The sequence below is a fragment of the Schistocerca gregaria genome, chromosome 11, assembly GCF_023897955.1.
Source record: "Schistocerca gregaria isolate iqSchGreg1 chromosome 11, iqSchGreg1.2, whole genome shotgun sequence".
NCBI lineage: Eukaryota > Metazoa > Arthropoda > Insecta > Orthoptera > Acrididae > Schistocerca > Schistocerca gregaria.
In genome coordinates, this window is record NC_064930.1 from 67,747,423 (window position 1) to 67,765,386 (window position 17,964).

General features: G+C 41.3%; 1 protein-coding gene across 5 annotated transcripts in view; it reads left to right on the plus strand.

Annotated features, from left to right (window-relative positions):
• LOC126295208 (histone acetyltransferase KAT2A) overlaps window positions 1-17,964 on the plus strand; it is a 298,502-nt gene that overhangs the window by 76,420 nt on the left and 204,118 nt on the right. For all 5 annotated transcript variants that reach the window (XM_049987541.1, XM_049987542.1, XM_049987543.1 and 2 more), the window contains 2 exons: window positions 4,508-4,878; window positions 17,658-17,781. In XM_049987541.1, coding sequence (XP_049843498.1) covers window positions 4,510-4,878; window positions 17,658-17,781 — 493 coding nt within the window. In that variant the 5' untranslated portion in view covers window positions 4,508-4,509. The remainder of the gene's footprint in view (window positions 1-4,507; window positions 4,879-17,657; window positions 17,782-17,964) is intronic.

A 17,964-nucleotide genomic window follows, 5' to 3' on the forward strand; every position in this document is an offset into this window, starting at 1 on the left:
CAGCAATTCCCACATCGATGGATAGTCGCGGGGACCCTATCAGCTGGCCAGCCAGGTCTCCAGATTTAACACTCCTAGACTTCTGCATCTGGGATGGATGAAACACATCGTGTACGAAGTTAAGGTGTTTACAAGAAGAATTGATGCAATGCAATCAATGGCGCAACGTCAATAAGGAACCAACATGTGAAATTACGAAATGCTACTCGCACTGTTCACTCTTGGGCGAATCGTTGCCCTCAAATGCAGGGAGGAAATTTTGAACACTTGCTTTAAATCCACTCTGAATGCAAAAGACTGCTGCAAAATTGTTTAAATTAATTATTATGTGTATTTTTGATAGTGAAATCCTGCAATAAAAGTTTTTTCTACCATTTTCTTGAGTTTTTCAATTACTGTAACTCCTTAATTGGGATCTGATCCCATTACGTTATTTACATTTTTGTTCCAAGTAACATCCCGAAACCAAGGGAAAACCTCATGACTTGACCTGTGACACATGTTTAACATATTTCACGTGTATTTGTACGCAAATTTTACATGTATATCTAGCGAATTCCACTTGCAGTTTCTTTTTCATGCAGCCTAATGTTTATGAAAATGTATTGTGGATAGAGGTGGTATAAAGAAGTAATAAACTAAAATGTCATGCATGATGCGGCGGTTTCTCAAGCATCTCAGTGTTTGACATTAAATCTCCTGAACAGTGTCTTGTAAAATGATATATAGGTTGTTTGAAAAGAACTCCCTAGTTTTAAGTATGAATTTTTTGGGGAAATTAATGAAAAATTACATCAATGAGTACATATTATGAAAGAGAATTCCTTCGAGTCTTATTTAATGTTAGTAGACTTCAACGTGGGATCCATTTGTTGCTCTGCAAATGTTGAAATGATATTCCACTTATCACCACGTATTCACCAACATTTCATGTGTAACTATCCCAACTGCCATGGCGGTTGTTTCCCGTTATTGATTGATGTCTCTGATCCTTTCACTGTACACAAGATTTCTTATGTGGCCCCAAAAGAAAAAGTCGAGTTGGGTTAAGTCTGGGCTTCGCGATGGCTGTGGTATTGGGCCAAAGCCCTTCCTATTCACCTTCCTGGAAAGTGAGTGTCAAGAGCCGTACGCACATGGTTACTGTAATGAGGTGGGGTGCCATCTTGTTGGAAAGGCACAAGCCCCTTTTGCAACTCAGTATTGTCCATTTGGGGAAAGACATGCTCTGTGCACATGTCACAGTAAATGTCCTCGTTTATTGTTTATTCTACAAAAATGAAAGGACCAATCACACGATCTTCCATACCAGACATTAACTTTGGGAGAATCGTGTTGTACTGAATAACTTCATGTAGATACTCTGTTCCCCAAATTCTACAGTTATATTAACTGTTCCACTGACTTGAATTGTAGCCTCATGAAGAAAGAGAAACTTTTTCAAAAATTTAACGTAATCGTCAATTCTGTGTAGGAAGTCAACAACAAAATCTTACCTTTTGATTTTATCAGTAGTTTTTACTTCATGCAACATTTGCAATTTGTAGGTGTACAACTTGAGCCTTTTACGCACATCATCATATACAGTACCATTAGGCACTCTTGATTGTAGACTACATCTGGCCAATGACTTCTTCGGGCTCCAAACACACAAAATACAGACATGTTCAACAATATCTTCATAAGTTCTCGGTCTACCTGGTGATTTTGTTTTTAAAGTACTACCAGTTTCCTTGAAAGACTTGAGCCAATGACGGATAGTTTTTGCTGTAGGTGGTTCTCCACCATACTGACGTCTAAAATTAATTTGCACTGTTATAACTGACACAGTTTTCACAAGCCAAATAACGCAATGCGCTTTTTGCTGTGGAATACACGTTGTTGCTGAGTTGCTCTGTACTGCAGTGCATACACTCCTGGACTGAACTGATTGGGGGGGGGGGGGGGGGGGGGGGAACCAGTGAAGCAGACCTGCCAACTGTGGGGAGCCAAACTTGGAGAGTTGATGAATTGAACACCACAAACTAGAATAGTGTATGTCACTTTGTACAAATTTTAGGACACGTTAAAACTAGGGAGTTCTTTTTCAAACACACTGTATTTGCTATGTACATACAGCAGCATATGTGGATGCTGTCTGTGAAGTGTGACGTGAATAGAGTTAGTAGCAAAGAATAATAAATAAAAACGTCATTTGTGATGTGGCAGTTTCACGCACATCTCAGTATTTGACATCATATCTACCATACTGTGTGACGTAAAATGGTATACTTTTTTTTTTTAGGTATATTCTGCAGTATATGTGGATATTGTCTGCAAAAAGTGTTGGAAATAGAGTTAGTAGAGTGAAGTAGTAAATTTAAACATTTTGCATGATGTGGTAGTTTTTCACACATTTGATGCTTATGACGTTGTATCTCCTTAGCTAAGTTTCATACAATGATGTAATTTTCCTGGTACATTCAGTGATATATGTAAATACTATCAGCAAAATGTGTCACAGATCGGTTAGTAGTAAAAAATCAATAAATTAAAATGTCGTCCTTCATATGGCAAACTACCGCTCAACAACGGAAATGCAGTGAGCGACAAACCTTTTTCTTTTCAACATTTTTGAGGGGGTCATCACAGAGAAAAAGTTTCATAAAGGTTTGAAATTGTGTGTAAAGTTTGTTGAAAGTCTGTAAGTTTGTTGCAAGTCTGTAAGTGCTCTCTTTCTCTAATAATGGATGACTAAAAGTGTCGGGGTGGCCGAATAGTACCAGGCACTTCAGTCAGGAACCGCCCAACCACTACGGTCACAGGTTCGAATCGTGCCTCGGGCATGGATGTGTGTGATGTCCTTAGGTTAGTTAGGTTTAAGTAGTTTCTAAGTCTAGGAGACTGATGACCTCAGAAGTTAAGTCCCATAGTGTTCAGAGCCATTTGAACCATTTGACTAAAAGTGTGGGTGTCCTTGTGTTATGGGCTACATTGCTTTTTCACCCACACTCCCACCCCTGTGATAGGTAGGTGTTTCTTACCCCCTAGTGATTCTTTTCAGACAGTAAATGATATGTGTACCAAGTTTAGGGGCAGATCTGGAACATACGAGGGTCGTTCAATAATTAGAGAGACAAATTGGTCTGGAGAAAAAAGCATTTATTTGTACAAAACAGTAGTTTTTCTACTTTTCAACATGATCCTCCTGAACATTTGTGCACTTGTTCCAACAGGCTACAAACTTTTTTGTTCCAGCTGCAAATAACTCTTTATCTTGATGTTTGAACCAATTTTCCACAAACTTTTTCACATCTTCGTTGTCCTGGAAGCTCTACCCACATAATGCCTCTTTCAGTGCGCCAAAAATAAAGAAATTATAAAATAAAATAAAAATGGGAATTACTAGGGGCTAAATCAGGACTGTAATGGGGGATGGGGCAGTAATTCCCAGTCCATTTTGTCAATGGTTTCGTGGGTTAGTTGAGCAATATGAGGACGTGCATTGTCTTACTGAAGTGTCACACCTCTCCTCTGAGATCCACGATGTCTCTTTCTCCTGGATGGCTTCACCTAGCTTAAAAGCAAATCTGAGTAGTATTGGCTGTTCATTGTATGCTGTTCTTTGAGATAATCACAAAAAACCAGATCTTCAGCATCCCATAATACCATCAACATGACTTTTCCTGCTGATGCTTGGGTTCTGAATTTTTTCTTGACAGGTGAGTTGTTGTGCTTCCCCTCCATGCTTTGTCTTTTTGATTCCGTCTTATAATAGTGAACCCAAGTTTTATCTCAAGTTAAGATTTTGTTGAGGAAGTGCTCACCTTCTCTTTTAACACGTTTCTCTAGCTCTGCGCACACTCTCAACCTGGTTTCTTTGTGTAGCCGCATCCACTTATCTCGGACACATCTTGCAAATGTTTCGTGGTACTTCGGCTTGTTACAGACAATGTTATGAACTGTACCAGTACTAACTTGAACCTTATGAACTATCATTTTCACAGTCACACAACGGTCGGTACGAATAATGTCATCAGTTCGACTTTCAAGGGAGAGAATTGAAACTGCAACTGGTCAGCCAGAATGGTGTATGTCAGTCACTGAGTCACAGCAATTTTTAACTGCTCTACCTGTTTGTAAAAATTTGAACTATTCATGCAACCTCCACCACAAACTTGAGACATTCTGCAGTATACTTTCAATGGTTTCTCGTCTTCAGTAAGTAAAAAATGAATAACAGAACGGACTCGGGATATTGAAATGTATTTTTGAGGTTATAAACAAAACAATGTTGATACATCAGCTGATCAGGGCTCACCTCAGTGATGCCAACTTATAGCCACAAAAGCAACAAACTTTCCCTTGCCCTACTAACATTTTTTTCCTGAGACCAATTTCTTTCTTTGATTATTGAATGACCCTCATACATACATACATTTTTATAATTTGTATGGACTTCTCCTGTAGAAAGTACAAGGAAATTCTGAAACATCAAGAGAGTTAGGAGATACACGTATAATTGTAGACATGAGCCAGCAGACGCTCGCAGACGACGGGTCCGCACTGGCCCACCTGTCCGAGGACGACATCTCGGCTGCCGTATCCGGGGACGGCCTCGTGACCGTGACGGCGCCGGGCGTAGCCCCCGCCGACGTGTCCTCCGGTATCGCCTCGCAGGGCGGTGCCGGGGGCGACTCGGGCCCGGACGCGGCGTCTGCTACCGCGGTTGGCGAAGAGAAGGCCGGCGGGTCGCAGCCGGTGGGGACGTCGGGGTCGGCGGCGGACCAGGCGTCGCGGCAGTCGAACCTGCAGCGCATCCAGATGCGGAAGCAGCAGGTCTACAACTGGAGCCACAGCAAGAAGATGCTCAAGCTCGCCATTTACTCGGCCTGCCAGGTGCGTGCGCCCTCTGCTCTCTACGGAACTCCAGTGGCCCTGGATACTTGTTTGATTTTGGCAATTTCAGCTGTTTCTCAATACCACTGTCACTAATATTTGTATCACTCATCTTCACCATGGTGTGACAATTAAACTGGAACAGTACTTTTCTTATTTATTTTGTAACGGAACATTTGGAAATGTTCAAGATTTCTGCTGAGTAACAGAAATTACAAGATGGAACAGTTCTTAAAATAAAGGCACGGCAATGACTCACAGTGGACCAATACGTGGCACCGAGACACACGTAACAGAGAACATGTATTAACTGTCTACAAAGCTTACACATTAGCTTCTCAGCTTCTCAGCTCTTGCTCCTTTTGTCGTAAGTTTACACACAGTCACACAGGATGCCACGCACTCTCCTGTGTCCTTGTGAGTGGGCATTTGAGTGTTTGTGTGGTTGTTTGTGTGAATGTGTGTACTTTTGCTAAAAACAAATAGCAAGTAGCCCAGTCAAATGGTAGTTTTTCTGTAACAAAATTGAAGAAGTTTTTTCTTGGTGGTTCATTATGTTTTTGGTGGTGCCAAATCCGAATTTGATGTTTGCTGCCTCCTAGGAGGTTGGCTTCACAATGAAAATTGCATAAGAACCTCAAAATATTGGGACTTTTGTCCGTATCTTGATTATGTTTCGAAAATTTTGCCTTGTCCTAAGATGATCATTCTCTGCAAAATTAAAGAAAATTGCCTACAAAATTCACTACTCAGGTTTGTTATTCTGACAAGCGGCACTAGAGCGCACTAAACAGCAACTACTTTTTGGTTCTTCTGCGAAAACATCAAAAACACCCATTCCTGTGCCATAGATCTCAAAAAACATATGTGTTACGAACAAAACTCCCACACCGAGTGCAAATGCTTTAGATTTCCTATAAGAAGTGTTTGTAACATTCAGTTTTGTCATAAAGGGGAAAGGGGGAAAGCGAAAACTACGTAATATACCTTCTGCGTGCTACAGCTTTAGGACCCCCTTCCATATGTCTCTCATTGGCACCATATTTTTGTTTATTTTATTTAATCGTATGGTGATTTTATACAGTATACAATTGATATAAGGCAAATGATTTTATACAATATACATATGATATAAGACAAGATTAAACATTAAAGTCAGTGTTTTTCAACCAATTAATTAAGCTGGATGTGAGGGTGAACAAGTCATTGGGAATTCCAGGATATGAATGAAGTGGACAGCGTTGGACTAGATGTTCAATTGTCTGCTCTTCTTGATTACATTCACACATTGGTGAACTGATCCAGCCCCATTTGTATGTGAAGTAGCTACAACAACCGTGTCCAGTCCTTAACCTGTTGAGGCGGCACCAGAGTTTCCTCAGTAGGTCAAAACCTTTTGGCTTCTTTGTGGGATCAATGTGATGGGCTCTTGTTCTCAATGTTTTTCTTGACCATTCATTCTTCCAGCTTTCGTTTAGATCAAAACCATCCGCGATGAGTTGTCCTGCAGTAACACTTGCCGGTCTTCGTTGCTGTGGTGGATGACAGAATTCCTGGTGCAGTGGTAGAGAGGGCGATGCAGAGATTTTCTTGGCCTCCCTCAGTAGAGCTTGTTTCCGTCTTAACTGAGGTGGAGGGATGTGACTCAGTACAGGTAACCAGTGGCGTGGGGTTGATTTGACGGAACCAGTAATGCAGCGCACTGTGTCGTCAAGTTTTGTGTCTACCTTCTTCACATGTACAGTTTCCAGCCAGACAGGTGCAAAGTACTCGGCAGCAGAGTACGCAAGACTGATGCCAGTGAAACACAGGCAGTCAGCAGGGGTTACCCAGGTTGTACCACTGAGCTTATGTAGTATATTATTCCTTGCTGCAACTTTGTGCTATTTGTAGCTCAGGGTCCTGTCTAGAGTGATTCTGATATTTCGGGAAAGGGTTGTACCTTGTAGTTCGCAGCACGATTCGCTAGATGGAAACAAGAGACTTCAGTGTTTTACGCGCTCGGGATCAGTCTCCAGGTCTTAAAGAAAATTGACATCTTCTCGAGATCCTCCATAAGAATACGTTCACCATCTTCGAAATAACTGCTCTGTGCTACCAGTGCAATGTCATCAGCGTAGATGATATACAAAATGAAACATACTTTTGGTATATTATAATTAAAAGAAGTTGTTGCGAATTAATAGATGAGACAGACTGTTCATTGAAATCATTAACACAGCACACGTAAACATATTAGGTACATGAAACCAAATAGGAAGGTGAATTTGACATCTGTATGTTGTCATGCACATGTGTCATGAAGTGAGTGAATGTAGTGTGGGCATCACTGTCAGTAGGTTCTCCATCTGGAAGAGGAAGAGGCTTGTAATGATAGAATATGAATACAGAAGACAGATAAGCCGTTTTATGAACTATCGATGTAGGAAGAAATACGTGTACTGATGTCTTGTGTGCAATTTTTTTACTTGTCTCTGTTTGACTACTGATGGCTGAGGCAATGTTTCTTGGGCACTAGAAGGCCCAAGAGAAGGGTGATGGGTAGTGGAAGTCCCATGCAAAGAGTCAGGGACTGTGGAAGGTCCGGGCTGAAAAGTGAGTTGTTGCTTTTCTTCAACTGAAAATATTGTAATTGAATAATTAATGGTATGATAGAGACGAATTGATTAGTAAAGATGCATAATGCTGCAAAATACGAGGGTAAGTCAACTATTATCCGCAATTTAGTTATATCTTTGTTTATTTTGGTAGTACTGTCGTTTTACGTTGATGACAGATGCTGTGTTTATTTGTTGTTGTATCTTTGCAATTTTCAACCTGCTAGGTTAGTTTCGTTGTCGCTGTTCTGCTGTTAATCGTGGCTGCTCCGCTGTCTATTTACACCAAAGAAGAGCAACATTCAGTGATCAATTTTTTTTTTTCGTCGGAAAGCGTATCGGGGGTCAAAATTCATCGAAGACTTTCGGTACAGTATGGGAACAGTGTTTTGCCACAACGGAGTGTCTACAAATGGGTTGAAAAATTCCAAAATGGTCGCACAAGTGTTATGCACGATGGAGGAGGTGGACGACCATTTACCGCCACAAATGAAGAAACCATTCAGTGTTCACCATGAAATGATGCTCTTAGACAAACGATTAATTATTGACGAAGTGGCACATCCTCTTCAAATTAGTCACCGTTCTGCCTACAAAATCATCCACAACAGACTTGGGTTTCATAAAGTTTGTGCAAGATGGGTCCCAAAACATCTCACACAGTTGCACTAACAAACGCACTTGGACATCTGCAAAAAACATTTGGATTGCTGTGCTAACGAAGGGGACAACTTCTCAGACAGGGTCATTACTGGTGACGAAACATGGATCCATCATTACGAGCCGGAGAGTAAACGGCAGATTGTGGAATGGAAACATCCAAATTCGCCGTGCAAGAAATAGTTCAAGATTCATGTGCCCAAAGGAAAACTGATGCATATGGATTTTTGGGACTCACAAGGCCCAGTACTGGAACATTCTGGGGAAAGTGGCACAACAATAAACAGTATACGTTACAGTGAGGTGCTCAGTGCCCGGCTAAAGCCAGCAGTTCGAAGCAAATGCCGAGGATTGCTGTCGAAAGGTGTTGTGTAATTGCATGACAACACCCGTCCACATTCTGCTGCTCACACTGCTGAAACACTCCAGAAACTCAATGTTGAAGTACTGGACCACCCTCCACATACTCCCTATCTTGCCCCTTGTGACTATTGCTTGTTTGGTCCACTCAAGCAGGCATTAAGGGGCCGTCAATTTGCCTCGGATGAAGCAGCGAAAGAAGCAGCGAATTCCTGGCTCGCAGCTCAACTGAGAACTTTCTTTCATGACGGAATCAGGAAGCTTGTAAAACGATGGACCGTGTGTGTTGAAATGCAAGGAGACTATGTCGAAGAATGATGTTCTTGTAAGTTTCCTATTCGATTACACTAAAATTTTATAACTACTTTGTGGATAATAATTGACTTACCCTCATATTACACGAGTTAATACGCTCTGTCAGCTGTTTCGCACATAGGCCCTGCGAGACACTCGTCCCAGCCGTTTTTGCCTTTTGTGTCAAAATTGTCGTTGATGTTGGGGCACAACCCCTCGCATAGGTGGCACAGTTTTTTTTGGTAGAACAGTACTGCCCACCTACACCCACACTGAACTTCACAAGCTGTCTCGTATTTGCAACATATAAGCCGAAGTAGCTTCTCGGGAGGCAGGATTTCAGAGTGGTAATGGAAGACAACTGATTATTTTGGCAGCTTTCATTCCCAATGCTCTGGATACAAGCAGTTTCCGATCTACTGTAGCTTCCGATCTCAAACTCTGCAGGTGTGCTGTTCATCTGCAGCTTCAGTGGGATTTATGAAAGTTGCTTCTGCTGATACGTTGTAGGCTGATGTCACATATTGCTCAAACCTCAGCTTGTTGATTGTTGCAGTTGGATGGTTACCCCAATAAAGGGCAGTCACAAATTTCTCCGAAGCCACTCTTATTTTCATAGTATGGATTGAAGGATCAGTGAATTTATTAATGTATGATGCAATATTTACATTTTTGGAGATAGTGTTGAAAAATTTAACTTTGCATTCGTTGGAATAATGTGGAGATAGTTGCAACAATTCGTTGCTTGGGGGAAGAGCACGTGGTTGGCAACACCCTTCTCCACTGCTTGAGGGAGTGCGCAGCTCGTGGTCTAGTGGCTAGTGGTGCTACCCCTGAATCACGGGGTCCCGGGTTTGATTCCCGGCCGGGTTCGGGATTTTCTCTGCCCAGGGACTGGGTGTTTGTGGTGTCATCATCATTTCATCATCATCATCATCTTCATCAACTTCATCATCATCATCATCATCATCATCTTCATCATCATCATCATCATCATCTTCATCATCATCATCATCATCATCATCATCATCATCATTCATGACAGTGGCTAGATTGGAATGTGAAAAAAAATTGGACTGTGCAAAAATTGGGACTTTGTACTGCTGATGACTGCACAGTTGATCACCCTGCAAACCAAAAATCATCATCATCCCTGGCTCTAGCAAATATGCATTAGTTGTAAACAGGGGAGGAATTTGTTGAGTCATCACTCAACTACAATTGTGACCTGCTTCTGAGTCAAAGCTAGGAATTCTGGAATTCTGCTGTCTGCCCTATTAGTGTGACACCACCACCACCACCACCACTACCATCAGCTGCCTACTTGGAGACAATTCCACTTATTCATCATCAGCATGGAGATTATTTTACCTGTTTTTTTTTTTTTTTTTTTTTTTTTTTTTTTTTTTTTTTTTTTTAAGAAACAATTAACTTGTGAAACTGATGATGTCTTATTGCTGCTAAGTTGTATCTCCACGGACTGCTGTTTGGTTGACCTCCTCAATTGCTATATGGACTGGGTACTGTACTGCCCATCTGAGTTCTATTAAACACAACTGTCTCACTTTGGTTATACTTCATTCATACATAATGGATATATGAGTTGCATATTTATTCAAAGGTATGCCCACCCGACTGTACAAATCTATAAAACAAAAAGCCCTACGTAGACCTGGAGAAGTGGTGGTGGAAATTGCAAAAAAATAAGTTGTCTCCTATTACCACACTGAAACCGTGCCTCCCGAGAGCCTTCTTAAGCTTATGTTGCAAGTGCAAGACGGATTGCCGACGGCATGTGTGCGTTAGTGGGCAGGACTGCACAAAACCGTGCCAGCAGTGTGAAGGGTTGTGCTCCAACGTCGACAACAGTTTTGATATAGAAGACAAAGACAACCTGGATTAGCCCCTTGCAGAATCACTGTCTGAAGCCGCTGAGGCGACACAAGGTATTAATTAATTCATGTAACATTTGCAACATTACACATCTTTACCACTTGATTTTTCTCTTATCATATCATGAATCATTCAGTTACAATATTTTCAGTTGAAAAACAGCAACAACTCAGTTTTTAACCGTGACCTTCCACAGACCATGATGTTTTGCCTCAGCAATCTGTTGCACAGGACCCTTCACTTGGGCATTCTAGTGCCCAAAAAACAGTTTCTGGGCAGCCAGTAGACTGCGCCTAAGACTTCAGTATTTGTTCATACAACAGTGGTTCACAGTCTACTTATCTATCTTCTGTATCCATATTCAATCACTAAATTCCTCTTCCTTTTCCAGAGTGATTACCTATCATGGACATGACATTCACTCATTTCATGATACTACATACAGGTATCGTATTCATCTTCCTATTGTGTTTCATGTACCTTTTTTCCTATCTGTGCATTCAAAACAACCTATTTTTAAGTATAACACACTGGAAGTATAACGCCATTAAGAGACAATTGGAATTGCTTGTTCGGCTGTGGGGCAAAGAAGGTATTTTTCGTAGTTTTTTCTTTCCTTCTTTCCCCACTGTAACTGAATGTTACATGTGTCTCTTAAAGAAAATTTAATGTAATTTTGCGTAGTGTAGGGGCTTTGCTGATAACATGTTTTTTTTCCAAGTTGTATGTCACGGGAGTAAGCATTTTTTACTTTTTCTCAGAAGGGCCAAAAAGTCGCTGCTTTTCACTGGGCCCTAGTGCCAAAACTACTCACCAGAAAATCGAACCTGAGTAGTGCATTTCCTTGGAAATTTTCTCTGCTTTAATTTTGTACCGGATGGTCACCCGTGGAAAATTCATAGTTTTCAAGATATAACTGAAAAAAAGAAAAAAGTTCCAAAATATGTAAGTTTTTTACATAGTTTTCAAGATATAACTGAAAAAAAAAAGAAAAAAGTTCCAAAACATGTAAGTTTTTTACGTTTTTCATTGTGAAGTAAATGTCCTACAACACAGCAAACGTGAAATTGGGATTTAGCACTGCATAAAACATACAGAACCGCTGAGAAAAAAACTTGCACAATTTGATTACGAAAACAACAGTTTTGAACATGAATTGACAGGACTGAAAAGCTTGAAAGCTAGTGTGTATACTGATATGCCACATATCAGTCCACCACAGGTGAGTCATTGACTTCCCTTATTTTAGATAATTTTAAATACAAACAACTTTTGAAATATAAAGTCTTAGGACAAAGTAAAATGTTTGTCCGAAAGAAGAGCACTAGAGCTTTAAAATGACCTGTACCAGTTTAGAAACAAACAGTTTTCAGTTCATCAAAAATTTCACCTTCCCTTGGTTTTCAGGCACAGTCAATCATGAATATTTCTTTATATGAAATATTTCCAATTTATCTGTCATCAGTAATATATTTTTCTTTTTCATCTCATATTTTTTCTCAAACTGTAATCTTAAATTTATAGCAGTTGACTTAAAGTGAATATTGAATGAATAGATGAATAAATGAACCTTTATGCCTCCACAAAATAGTGCTGTTGTTGTGTGTGGCATCCTGACTAGTATTAATTGACTTATTGTTTGTGTTATTTTAGAAGTTTAAATGTAATGAGATAGCACTGGAGGATCAAACTTCTTTACTTATTTATGCTGGCGTTTGAGGATAACTACACAATATCTCTCTTCCAGCAGCAGATGTCATAAGTTCTCCTGTACTCACAATGAATAAAGACATAAAGGAATTAAAGATGTTAGCTGACAGTGGGTACCAATTTATGTCAATGGGGCAAGTTGAAAATTTGTGTCGGACTGGGATTCAAACCCAGGTCTCCTGCTTATGAAGCAGATGTAATGACTACTACGCCATCTGGATGAGGTGGTTATCACAACTACGACGTATCCTGGCAGACCCAGATTCACAACTTGTACCACACAATACTGATGTAGCCAGCCATGAGAGAGAGACGACATGGATCTCAGAGGAGAGGTGTGATTCTCCAGCAAGACAACACACGTCCTAATATTGCACAACTAAACCATAAAACCATTGACAAAATGGGCTGTTAAGTACTGCCTCATCCCTCTTACAGTCCTGATTGAGCACCTAATGATTTCCATTTGTTTGGTGCACTGAAGGAGGCATTATGTGGGAAGAGGTTCCAGGACAACGAGGACGTGAAAAACTTTGTGTTAAATTGGTTCAAACATCAAGATATCAGGGTAGGAGTGGTGGATGCAAAACAAAGTGCTGGTTGTGGGAGCATACAGGGATGAAGTGGAGAGAGGGTAGGGCAGCTAGGTGCAGGTGAGAGGTTAGACGGAGGGGGCTGGGTGGTGGTGGTGGTGGTGGTGGTGGTGGTGGTGGTGGTGGTGGTGGTGGTGGTGGTTAGTAGAAAACGACAGAGGTGAAGAGACTGTGGGTGCGATGGTGGAATGGACTGTGTAGTGCCGGAATGGGGACAGGGAAGGGCTAGAGGTTAAGGACGGAAATTAATGAAGGTTGAGGCCGGGAGGGTTACACGAATGTAGGGTGTATTGCAGGGAGAGGTCCCACCTGACAGTTCAGAAAAGCTGGTGTTGGTGTGAAAGATCCAGCTGGCATGGGCTGTGAAGCAGTCATTGAAAAGACCTGCAACCACTGGGCTGCATTCTACATTTGCATGACAACTAACGAGCTGTCTGTCCATGAATGGCCACCGACAGAGTGCGGCCGAGAAACAGATGGACCACTCAATCGCTGAGCATGTTGCCCAACACGATGTTCCTCATTTCAGTGATTGCTTCACAGCCTGTGCCATTTGGATCCTTGCCACCAACACCAGCTTTTCTGAATTGCGCAGGTGGGAACTTTCCCTACAATACGTCCTACGTTTCCGTAACCCTCCTGGTCTCGACCTTCATTAGCTTCTGTCCTTACCCTCTAACACCTTCCCATTCCAGCACTACAAAGTTTGCCATTCTACCAGTGCACCCCAGGCTATTCACCTCTCTCCTTTACCACTAACCCCTTGCCCTCCGTCTAACTTCCCGACTGCACCTAGCTGCCCTACGCTCTCTTCTCCTCCCAATGAGGCCAGGGATTTTCACCTGCCTCGAGATGACTGGATGTTTGTGTTGTCCTCATCATTTCATCATCATTTGTGAAAGTGGCGGGACTGGACTGAGCAAAGGTTGGGAATTTGTAAAGGCGCTGATAACCGTGCACTTGAACTCCCCCACAAACCATTCATCATCATCATCATCATCATCATCATCATCATAATCAGCATCTCTTCTCCTCATCCCAGTATGCTCCCACAAGCAGCACTTTACCCCTATCCGCTATCCCTCCCCATCTCAGCTTCTTCCTCCCCACCACCACCTGGTTGTTTCTCCCATTGTGCGCAGTTGCATGCAGTGTGGCCTCAGCAGCCAGAGACTGTAGTGGTGTGTGTGTGTGTGTGTGTGTGTGTGTGTGTGTGTGTGTGTGTGTGTGTGCGCGCGTGCGCGTGCGTGCATGCGTACATGCGTGGTGTTGGCCCACTCTTAGCCTTGATGACAACTTCCACTATCGCAGGCATACGTTCAATCAGGTGCCGGAAGGTTTCTTGGGGAATGGGAGCCCATTATTCAGGGAGTGCTACTATGATGAGAGGTATAAATGTCGGTTGGTGAGGCCTGGCACGAAGTCGACATTCTGAAACATCCCAAAGGTGTTCTAAATGATTCAGGACAGGACTCTGTGCAGGGCAGTCAATTAAAGGGGTATTATTGTTGTGTAACCACTCCACCACAGGCCGTGCATTATGAACAGGTTCTCGATCTTGTTGAAAGATGCAGTCACCATCCCCAAATTGCTCTTCAACAGTGGGAAGCAAGAAGGTGCTTAAAACATCAATGTAGGCCTGTGCTGTGATAGTGCCATGAAAAACACAACCACAGCATACCACCACTGCCTGCTAATTTTACTGTTGGCACTACACACACTCTCAGATGACGTTCACTGGGCATTCGCCATACCTAAACCCTGCCATTGGATCGCCACATTGTGTACTGTGATTCGCCACTCCGCACGACGTTTTTCCACTGTTCAATCATCCAATGTTTACACTCCTTACACCAAGCGAGGCATCATTTGGCATTTACCTGCGAGATGTGTGGCTCGACTATGAAATCCAAGTTTTCTCACCTCCTGCCTAACTGTCATCGTTCTCGCGGTGGATCCTGATGCAGTTTGGAATTCCTGTGTGATGGTCTGGATAGACGTCTGCCTATTACACATTACGACCCTCCTCAACTGTCGGTGATCTGTCAGTCAACAGACGAGGTCGGCCTGTACGCTTTTGTGCTGTACCTGTCCCTTCACGTTTCCACTTCGCTATCACATCAGACACAGTGGACCTAGGGATGTGGAGTGTAGAAATCTCGCATACAGACGTATGACACAAGTGACACCCAATCACCTCACCACAATAGAAGTCCGTGAGTTCCACGGGGCACCCCATTCTGCTCTCTCACGATATCTAATGTCTACTGGGGTCGCTGATATGGAGTACCTGGCAGTAGGTGGCAGCACATTGCACATAATATGAAAAATGTATGTATTTGGGGGTGTCCGGATACTTTTGATTGTATAGTTTATGTGCAGTTATGACAGCACCAAACTTTTCATACTGCTCACTAGTAAGTGAAGACGAAAGAGTGTGAACAAGATCTCATCACAAAATAAGTGCTGGGAGACAGTTTTGCACCAGTGGTTTAATATATTTGTTGAGGAGTCATCATAGTAGAGATAAAGTAATTGATCAACACTTGTTTCAACCAGTGAGAGAAGACATTTCACATTCTGATGTCAGTAGCTCAAAAAGTGGTTTTGGGTGGATTCCGGGGCTTCTTAACATGATGACAATTGCTGACTATGCATTTTTTTGTTTGACACAAGCGAACAGAAAGAATTTGGTAGGCAACGAAATCTGATGAATGAGGCACCAATTCCATGTTTTTCTCCATGAAATTGTCAACTTTTTAATGTACTGTGTCAGGTGGCATTTTCACAACGAATAAAGATGGTATGATGCTGGTTGTTTTTATCTGATTTCATCAATAACTTGTTGCAAAAAGATCATCATATATCATTAGGCATTAACTAGTCTTCAATCCTCTAAAGCAATGGTGGCACCATGTCCAGGGTAGCCATACATATAAAGCACTTTTTCTAGGAACTTAGTTGCAAATGAACATTTTATTTTGGTTTTAGTTCATCTCATTTCACTTCTGTCTCATTTATATTGAACGAAAGTTTCGCAAACTATTAATGTGTTGTATAGAGATTGAATTACCTATATTGCATCTACATATCGCCGTTCCAGAACAACAATGACATAACTGTCGAAATGAATAGTTTACAGGAGAGACAGAAAACCAAACGACATTTTTAAAAATTTCATAAAACAACAGTAAAATTATCTATGGAATTGAAAGTTGGCTTAATTCTGACACACAGGATTCTCTGCAAAATACAAAAATTATTTCCTTCAAACAGCATCTCATTCACCCCCTTGCAACCCTTTAAGTAAATGTGTCGTCGTTCTCCGACATTGTTATTGAAATTAATAAATATGACTAAAGAAGGTGTGTGGGGGGAAAAAATATATATCTAAACCATAATTTTTTGTTCACTCTTACAGTTCCATTGTTTTGTTGTCATTTTTATTATTTGCAACTTATAACTGACTATACTGACTATACTAAGTGAAAGAAAGAACTTCCAAATGACATAAAAGCAACAAGTTACATTTATGTGGAAAGAGAATCGTAGAAGCCCTTGTAATATTTAGGAATGATGTTCTGTAAACCAAATTGTTTGAATCTTGAATTTTGTTCCGAGAGGGTCATTTTTGTAGTATAAGCAGGTTTCAGATCCAAATTGTGTAACAACTACCATCTACCATTCAGTTACATACTAAAATTCATGGTTGTTATTAAACTGTGAATTTGACTTTAGAAAAACGTCCAAGTGATTTGATCAGTAAAATGGACCAATATACACCACTGAGAGGCAAGCGTCGAATGATAATGTTACTACAAAATGAATTCTTATTAGCTGTCGTGGACAAAAGAAGAGGTCTTGGTTTTTTTTTATGTATACTAATAATCCTGATGACTAAAATGTGTTTCACTTTGTAATTTATTGTAAACATTGGCCCAAAATTAATACAGCATCATGTACACCTACGAACCTGATACTTTTCACAATCACAAATCACCTTGCAACCAACTACTACTACTAACAACAACAGTTCCCTCCACCCCCACTCTTTTCCATTGGCAGGCACTGCTGCCATACAGTTAAAATTTGTGGAACACTGACAGATTGCGTACAGAATTTGTCAGCAGAAAATATGGTTGTGTGTTTTACATGAACAGAATTTAGGTAGAAATACGCTTCAGATCAGAGACAATTAATACAGGATAATGGCGATTTACATTCTAATCGTACGGTCTCTTAATTCTAATCACACAGTCCATTTTTGAGCTGTCATTTGCACTGAATCTATGGAAAATGTAGAACAGTTTGGTGTAGTTATAAGTTTTGTGTTCACATTGTAAATATTATTAAACTGATTACACATTCTCATTATTTGTTTTGGAACTTTTTATACTGTAATTTTACAAGAAATGGTAATAATTTGACATAAAAAAGCATGACTACCCAATAGAATTATGTTATTTAGCTGTAATCCATTCAGAATCGTAAGTGGGGGAACGTTTGACATTAGTAATAGACATTATCATATTTATGTACAACTGAATTCTCCATTATATCTGCAGGATCAGGTGCTACAGTAGTGTGTGCCATTACAAGGGATGTTTGTAAAAACTTAGAATGTGACCCTCACACCGTATTCTGAGCTCTCTGAAACAGTGCTGTGCCGCAGGGTGAAGACTGCAAGTGTAACGGCTGGAAGACGGCGTCTCCCGCATCCAAGAACCTCCGCGTGGACGCCCCTCAACCACTGGCCAACTTTTCAGACCCGTGTCGCAGCTGCAGCCACGCCCTGGGTGAGTTCAACACGGTGCACTCTCACCATCCTCGATTGACTGCTTACTGGGAAAAATAAAATGAGTATGGGGAAAGAAACTAAAACTCACGAACCTCTATAAACCTTTGAGAATAGGTGCTAAGAGGGTTTTTCGTGTTTTTTCCATTGACCCATGACTGCGGTGCTACTCGGCAGGCCAGAG